Source organism: Thamnophis elegans, chromosome 4 (assembly GCF_009769535.1).
Source record: "Thamnophis elegans isolate rThaEle1 chromosome 4, rThaEle1.pri, whole genome shotgun sequence".
Classification (NCBI taxonomy): domain Eukaryota; kingdom Metazoa; phylum Chordata; class Lepidosauria; order Squamata; family Colubridae; genus Thamnophis; species Thamnophis elegans.
The window spans coordinates 47,915,145-47,924,025 of NC_045544.1; the positions used below are offsets into that span (position 1 = coordinate 47,915,145).

At 41.5% G+C, this 8,881-nt stretch overlaps 1 protein-coding gene across 1 annotated transcript; it reads left to right on the forward strand.

Annotated features, from left to right (window-relative positions):
- The first annotated feature begins 376 nt into the window (after positions 1-376).
- On the forward strand, positions 377-711 carry LOC116508402 (guanine nucleotide-binding protein G(I)/G(S)/G(O) subunit gamma-5-like). The gene has a single exon (XM_032217003.1). It carries the CDS (start codon positions 377-379, stop codon positions 581-583), a length of 207 nt encoding a protein of 68 aa, XP_032072894.1. The 3' UTR covers positions 584-711.
- The last annotated feature ends 8,170 nt before the right edge of the window (positions 712-8,881 follow it).

Consider the following 8,881-nt stretch of genomic DNA (forward strand, 5'->3'; position numbering starts at 1 on the left):
AAAGCAGAATTGGTGACCCTCGGGACTCTTCACCAAACGGGGAGCCACCAAACTGCCTTCTTCTGCCCGTTGCTGCCTCTCGTCCAAGGAGCATTAATAAACAGCCCGCCTTCTGCGCCTCGTCTTTTCTCTTCCATCAAAAGCTGAGGAAGGGGGAAAGCAGCGGTGGGACCCCGGGACACGTGAGAAAAGGGGGCTGAAGGAGAGCAGTCATTGAGCGTTTTCCAAGGGGAGTTTTCCAAGCGCCGGAAACTTGCCCGAAAGTTCCAAGAAGCAGCCCCCCCACCCCACCTGCACAGCGACCCGCCCGTTTGCCAGCAGCAGCAGCTCTTTTACGACGTTCAACATCACACGGAGTTGAGTGAGGGAGAGGGCCATGTCCTGCGCCTCGAACATCGCCGCTATGAAGAAAGTGGTGCAACAGCTGCGGCTCGAGGCTAGCGTGAGCCGCATGAAGATTTCACAAGCTGCAGCTGATCTGAAGCAGTTTTGCCTTCAAAATGCACATCACGATCCTTTATTAACAGGAGTTTCATCAAGTACAAATCCATACAGACCACAGAAAGTCTGTTCTTTTCTCTGATTTGATCTAACAACTTTTCCTAGCTGATTATGTTGAATATGGAAATGAAACAAGATGGCTTGGAGCCTGTACAGAAACTTTGTATTAATGTGCCAACTTTGACCTTGTAAGATTGCTATTGTTTCAACCCCCCCTTAAAATCTACCTCTCTAACAAGCTTTATGCTTTCCTGTCCAAAGGTTGTTGCTTCACTCGGCCCAGAAGGCACTTTAAAAAATAAAATAAATAAATAAATAAATAAAATGAAAAATGAAAAATGAAAAATAAAAAATAAAAATAAATGTGCCAGCCCACACGCTAGCACAATAAAAACAAATTACAATTACTGACATTACAAATAATATTGAATTCCTCCCCCCTGCCCCCTCCCTCTGACCCACATACCTTCCAGCTACGTCAAAAATGCAAGATTTGGTCTAGTCAGGGCCAGGCAGGCTAGGATAGTTGCTGCTAGAGTCACCATGTGGATGACTCTGCTTAAATGTTTCAAAAAAGCCTCTAAACAAAATGCCCTCTGCAAGAGGAGGCGAGAGAATCACGTGCCTCATTTACATAAGGAATTTTTTGCTTTTTAACCCTTGCTTAACTCTTAAAAGGTGAAAAATTCCTTTTGCAAAGGAGGCCCATAGTTCTCTCGCCTCCCCCTACAGTTAGCACTAAGCAGACTCAGAGTCACTGTGACTTGGAGTCTGGCAGCAACTACCTTGGCCTTTTTAATTATTTTAAAAATTCTTTCCTTTTCCTCATGAGACTGGTGAGGCCCCGCCTCCCCTGCTTCCAGTGACTGCACGTCCCTGATCCCATTGTCAGCTGCGACTTCATTTAATAATCAGGAAAGAAACCACTCAACTCCGTTTCTTTGAAATCAAGTGTACTTTTACTAATTATAAACGAACAGTAGCAAAGCTAAGCTGAATCTGGTTAATTAGGCACGAAAGGTTTAAAGGTTTATTTATTAAAGCAAAGAATATCATGTATAATTGAATCCCCTCCCCTTGGCACCCCAGTCCATAGTCCAATTATAATGCACCCAACTGTCAGGTGGGAGATAACTTCAAAACATCACCAGGATGGAATGCCGGACAGTTAACCTTGGCGGGAAACTCCTTTCCTCCACATGCGCAGTAAGATGGTCAGGTCAGCATCTAGAATCTTCCTCCAGCACATCATGATTCCCCTCCCAAATACCATGCCCCCCCTTCCCGTTTCAATGGCAGCCAAAGCAGCAGCAAAGCAGAGGCTGACATCCGGCCCTCCTCCAGAAAAGGGCGGGCAGACCTGCAGAAACGAAAAGAACACAAACAAATGGACACAACACATAAAAGAGAGAAAAGGTAAGGGAGAGAGAAAAAAAAACAAAAGAAAAGAAAAATTAGGAGATTGTCTGACAATCAGGGCTTGTCAGGATAAGCAGAGTAGAACTTGCGGAGCAGACGAGGCGCCCGAACATGGGACCCGTCGACCCATTCAGTGTGAGACGGGGGAAAATGCTTCCAAGCCACCAGGTACTGAACACGGTTTTGCCGTTTACGAGAAATGTTGTTCACCCTCAATCAAAAGTGGAGTGGGTGGAGGAGGGAGAGGTGGTCTCAAAGAAGAAGTGCAGAGAGGTTTCAGGAGATTAACATGAAAAACGGGGTAAACCCGGTTGAGATGTTTAGGCAACTGGAGTCGGACAGAAACAGGGTTGATGATCTTGACAATGGGAAATGGGCCAACATATCTGGGCCTCAATTTCTTCGATTTCTGAGGTGTTTGAAGAAATCTAGTGGATAAATAAACTTGATCACCAACTTTGTACTCATAGGGCTTAGTCCATTTCTTATCAGCCTTTTTTTTATGAGCGCGGTGCCCAGCATCCAGAGTCTGGAGACCCAAAGGCCAAATGTCCCGAAGGCGATCACTCCACTCGGACAGCGACGACACTTGCGGTTGCTCGCGAGGAATCTCAGGAATGGGTACAAAATCCTGGCCGAACACCACACGAAAAGGGGTAAAACCAGTGCTGCTGTGGATGGAATTATTGTAAGCCACCTCAGCATGCGGCAACAAATCCACCCAATCATCCTGCTGGTAGTTGATGAAACAACGTAAATATTGTTCCAGTACAGAATTAGTCCTTTCACAAGCCCCATTAGTCTGAGGGTGATGGGAGGAGCTTAGCCCCTGGGTGGAGCCAATCCGCTTCAGAAATTCTTTCCAGAAGAGGGAGGTGAACTGAACACCCCTGTCCAAAATGATGAGGTCGGGCACCCCATGCAAGCGATAAATATGAGAGATGAACATCTTAGCAAGAGATTTAGCAGAGGGGATCTTGGAGCAAGGGGTGAAATGGACCTGTTTGTAGAATAAGTTCGTAACAACCCAGATAGCAGTGTGTCCCTGACTTTCAGGAAGTTCAACAATGAAATCCATGGAGATATCCTTCCACGGGGCCACAGGGTGAGCCACCGCCTGGGGCTTACCTGGAGGGCGTTTAGCGGCAGCACAAATGGGACAACTGGCAACATATGTCTCAATGTCCTTTTACAACGAGGGCCACCAAAATTGCCGCTTGACAAGGTGTAGAGTCTTGACGAACCCAAAGTGCCCAGCCATCTGGGAGTCATGAGCCCGTTGAAGAACAATGGGTCTAATGGACACAGGAACATGTAACTTTGCCCCAATCCAAGGCAATCCATCCCTCATAGTGCATTCATTCATGTGCTGTTGGAACCAGTCATCTCCAGCAAGGGCCTTTTTTAGGTTAGAAAGAAAGTCCTGAGTGACTTCCACCTTATAAGTTGCCTGACGTCTAGTAACAACAGGAGCAATGAGGCTCTTCGCAGGAATGACAGGATGGACCACACTGAGCTTAGAACAGGTGTACTGAGGGAGTCTGAACAAAGCATCAGCCATAAAATTCTTTCCTCCTGGAATGTATTTCAAGGTAAAATTGAATCTATTGAAACGTTGAGCCCAGCGCATCTGCTTAGGAGAAAATTTTCTGGGCGTTCTCAAAGCCTCCAAGTTTCTATGGTCAGTCCACACCTCGAAAGAGTGTTTGGCGCCCTCCAGAAAATGGTGCCACGTGGACAAAGCCCAGCGAACAGCAAAGCTTCTTTCTCCAAATGGCCCAACGTCTCTCCATCTTGGTCAGTTTGCGAGAGGTGTAAGTGCAGGGTTGCAATTTACCTTGGGAATTAGCTTGAAGTAGTACAGCACCCACAGCCACATCACTGGTGTCAGCTTGGACCACAAAAGGTTCATCCATGTCCGGGTGTTTGAGAACTGGTTCCTCTGCAAAAAGGCACTTTAACTTCTCGAAAGCAGCTTGACAGCTCCCCCTACAGTTAGCACTAAGCAGACTCAGAGTCACTGTGACTTGGAGTCTGGCAGCAACTACCTTGGCCTTTTTAATTATTTTAAAAATTCTTTCCTTTTCCTCATGAGACTGGTGAGGCCCCGCCTCCCCTGCTTCCAGTGACTGCACGTCCCTGATCCCATTGTCAGCTGCGACTTCATTTAATAATCAGGAAAGAAACCACTCAACTCCGTTTCTTTGAAATCAAGTGTACTTTTACTAATTATAAACGAACAGTAGCAAAGCTAAGCTGAATCTGGTTAATTAGGCACGAAAGGTTTAAAGGTTTATTTATTAAAGCAAAGAATATCATGTATAATTGAATCCCCTCCCCTTGGCACCCCAGTCCATAGTCCAATTATAATGCATCCAACTGTCAGGTGGGAGATAACTTCAAAACACATCACCAGGATGGAATGCCGGACAGTTAACCTTGGCGGGAAACTCCCTTCCTCCACATGCGCAGTAAGATGGTCAGGTCAGCATCTAGAATCTTCCTCCAGCACATCATGATTCCCCTCCCAAATACCATGCCCCCCCTCCCCGTTACAATGGCAGCCGAAGCAACAGCAAAGCAGAGGCTGACACCCATCAAATATCTTTCTCCTATGAAAAATTAGAAGTATAAAGCTCAGATGTTGTATCAGTAAACACACACATAGTAGAAAAACAAACAAGCTGGGAGGTGTGGAACATCAAAGCTCTCACTAAAGAAAATGTTTTATACTGAAGGTTTATTTACTTATTTCCTTTAAGTTACTCTATGGTAACTACTCCTTAGGAAATTTTTCAAAGTAGTGCTTTCAAATGTAGAATTCTCCTTTAAGAACCGACCCCTTCATAAAAGTCCGTTCAAATCTTATACTTGTAATATCAGAACCCAGATACTGTTTTTTTTAATTGTGTGTGACAGATGAAGATCCACTTTGGCCCTTTTGATTCAGTCACACAGTGTGTTTTGTGTTTTGTATAATAGTATGGCACAATATTCCCAAAGGGAATATTTAGACCATTTTAGGAATCAAACCTGAAGTGAAACCAAGGAACTTCTGTCACTGTGATGCAGTCATTAAATGAGTGATTTAGGACCCTTTTTAAACAGTTATTAAATGAATCATGACATTGTTAACTAAATCTAGCTTCCTTCATTAACTTTTTCATCAGAAACAGCCTGGGGAAATCACAAATGATGATTGCATGGCTCCAGGATTTTGTAAATACAGTTATATATTAAATATACATATATACATATATACATATATACATATATACATATATACATATACACAGATACACAGATACACAGATACATACACACACACACCACACACACACACACACACACACACACACACACACACACACACACACACACACATATATATATATATATATATATATATATATATATATATATATATATATGTTATATTTATGCTGATAAATAGATAAAGGGAGACTAGTATAGATCTATTTCAAGCTATTTAGCTCTCATCAGCTAGCCATACCCTTGCTGGGAATCGAACCTGTGCTCTATTGCCTCTTAGGCAGATGTGTTAACCATTGAGCTACAGGGCTCGACTCCTTATCAGCCAGGCCAGGGTGAAAGGTATATATTTAAAGTCACAACCCCTGGTGTGCCCAAATATGGGAGGAAGGTCACACTTCCATTCTCTGTCCTTCGGCTCGTCACAAGAGACCATCCAGACAGGAACCCAATATTTTTACTGTTGCCTTTTTTTTTGTTACATTTGTTATATTTATGCTGATAAATAGATAAAGGGAGACTAGTATAGATCTATTTCAAGCTATTTAGCTCTCATCAGCTAGCCATACCCTTGCTGGGAATCGAACCTGTGCTCTATTGCCTCTTAGGCAGATGTGTTAACCATTGAGCTACAGGGCTCGACTCCTTATCAGCCAGGCCAGGGTGAAAGGTATATATTTAAAGTCACAACCCCTGGTGTGCCCAAATATGGGAGGAAGGTCACACTTCCATTCTCTGTCCTTCGGCTCGTCACAAGAGACCATCCAGACAGGAACCCAATATTTTTTACTGTTGCCTTTTTTTTTTGTTACATTTGTTATATTTATGTTAACACATCTGCCTAAGAGGCAATAGAGCACAGGTTCGATTCCCAGCAAGGGTATGGCTAGCTGATGAGAGCTAAATAGCTTGAAATAGATCTATACTAGTCTCCCTTTATCTATTTATCAGCATAAATATAACAAATGTAACAACAAAAAAAGGCAACAGTAAAAAATATTGGGTTCCTGTCTGGATGGTCTCTTGTGACGAGCCGAAGGACAGAGAATGGAAGTGTGACCTTCCTCCCATATTTGGGCACACCAGGGGTTGTGACTTTAAATAAATAAATAAATAAATAAATAAATAAATAAATAAATAAATAAATAAATAAATAAGTATGTATGTATGTATGTCTGTATGTATGTATGTATGTATGTATGTATATATATATATATATATATATATATATATGTGTGTGTGTGTGTGTGTGTGTGTGTGTGTGTGTGTGTGTGTGTTATATATATATATATATATATATATATATATATATATATATATAAAATTTATGCTGATAAATAAATAAAGGGAGACTAGTATAGATCTATTTCAAGCTATTTAGCTCTCATCAGCTAGCCATACCCAAGTTTTTGGGAATCGAACCTGTGCTCTATTGCCTCCCAAGCAGGGAGTTAACCATTTGAGCTACAGAGAACGACTCCTTTTATCAGCCAGCCAGGGTGGGAGGTATATACTTAAAGTCACAACCCCTGGTATGCCCAAGTATGGGAGGAAGGTCACACTTCCACTCTCTGTCATTAGGCTCGTCACAAGAGTCCATCCAGACAGAAACCCAATATTTTTTACTGTTGCCTTTTTTGTTACATTTGTTATATTTATGCTGATAAATAAATAAAGGAGACTAGTATAGATCTATTTCAAGCTATTTAGCTCTCATCAGCTAGCCATACCCAAGTTTTTGGGAATCGAACCTGTGCTCTATTGCCTCCCAAGCAGGGAGTTAACCTGTCTGGATGGACTCTTGTGACGAGCCTAATGACAGAGAGTGGAAGTGTGACCTTCCTCCCATACTTGGGCATACCAGGGCTTGTGACTTTAAGTATATACCTCCCACCCTGGCTGGCTGAAAAAAGGAGTCGTTCTCTGTAGCTCAAATGGTTAACTCCCTGCTTGGGAGGCAATAGAGCACAGGTTCGATTCCCAAAAACTTGGGTATGGCTAGCTGATGAGAGCTAAATAGCTTGAAATAGATCTATACTAGTCTCCCTTTATTTATTTATCAGCATAAATATAACAAATGTAACAAAAAAGGCAACAGTAAAAAATATTGGGTTTCTGTCTGGATGGACTCTTGTGACGAGCCTAATGACAGAGAGTGGAAGTGTGACCTTCCTCCCATACTTGGGCATACCAGGGGTTGTGACTTTAAGTGTATATATGATTGCAGGGACCCTTTGATGGTTGTAAGTGAGAGGACTAATCATAAATAACTGTTTTTCAGTGCCATCACAACTTTGCTGATCGTTAAACAAATGGTTTTAAGTCAACAACTATCAGTAGGCATAGTATGAAATATATTAAACAAAAAAATGCAATCCTTTATTAATCTATTCTATATGTTCACAGCAGCAAGAATAAATGTAGCACAACATTAGGAAAGAGATATGTTATCAAAGATATCAGACTGGGAACTTGGAAAATATACATGAGGGGCAAAATTAACAGCATACATTTGCAAGAGAAGTCTAAGTAAATTTAAATAAGAATGGCTTCCATAGATGCAATGTATTATACACCAACAGAAATATACAGTAAGCATCTAGTTTTAAAGGGAAAAAGAGCTAACTTAAAAACTGACATAAGAGAGACACAATGTTGTTTAAAATAAATATTATACATTAGTCAGAGTATGACAAAGTAACACTTCAAAACTAATATTAACCTATAAAATGTTTAGTAGTTTCTGCACCCACTTATGTTCCTTAATTGTTTTTCATCTCTGAAACCAGATGTATTATATGCATAGGCTAACCATTGAAAGGAGAAGTATTAGAATCCATAATACAGCTGAGCCTTCAGAGCTATTACAAGGTAAGAATTGCTATTTTTATCAGTTCTTAAATAACTTTTCATGAAAATTAAATACACCTTGCATACCATTTGTTATGCATTTCTTTAATCTTTGAAATTAATTCCATTTCTGCACAATCTTGCTCTTTATTTCTGGATCTGCCAAAAGACATAAGCTTCCAATTTGATCATACATTCATTTTAGTAAGTAATTTGCCTATGCCTTTACTTAGTTAGCTATCTGTCTTCCATGTTGCAATGAAGATTACAAGCTGTTCTGTAAGCCAGCAAAGCACATTTTGACCTTTATTTCACGGGGTGGGAGAGAAGGTTGGGCTGAGGAGCTCTAGATTTATGACTGTCAAACTCGACAAAACATATCCATTAGCAGCTAGAAAGCTGTTTATCTGAAGTTTATCTGTGAAGATCCAAAGCCTGTGCATTGTTTACACAGGAGGGGAACCAAATCTTATTTAGTATCTCAGAAGGCACTGCGTGCAAATAACAAAACCATGACACCGAAACCCGGAGATGAGCAAGATAAATAAATGTCCCAGTGTTCGTGAAAAAGGTGCTATTCTTGTTTGCAGCTGTCCCAACTGAAACCTGCAAGGCCACATCAGTAGTGTAAAATAGGGCACATGTTTACAAAGCTGGGAATGGGAAAATCTGGCAGGTTGACAAGTAAGGATGTTTGGATCACAGCTTGGCCCGTAACATAATTCTTCTACTAGCTTCTTTTGACGTAATGAATTCATTTGAGGATAGCCTGTGTCCCTTTGCAGATATCCACTGCAGAGCCTTCAATCATGAAGTTTGATATTCTTGGTTCAGACAA

Coding starts and splice junctions, on each gene's coding strand:
- LOC116508402 (XM_032217003.1), top strand. CDS start 377: ATGTCCTGCGCCTCGAACATCGCCGCTATGAAGAAAGTGGTGCAACAG.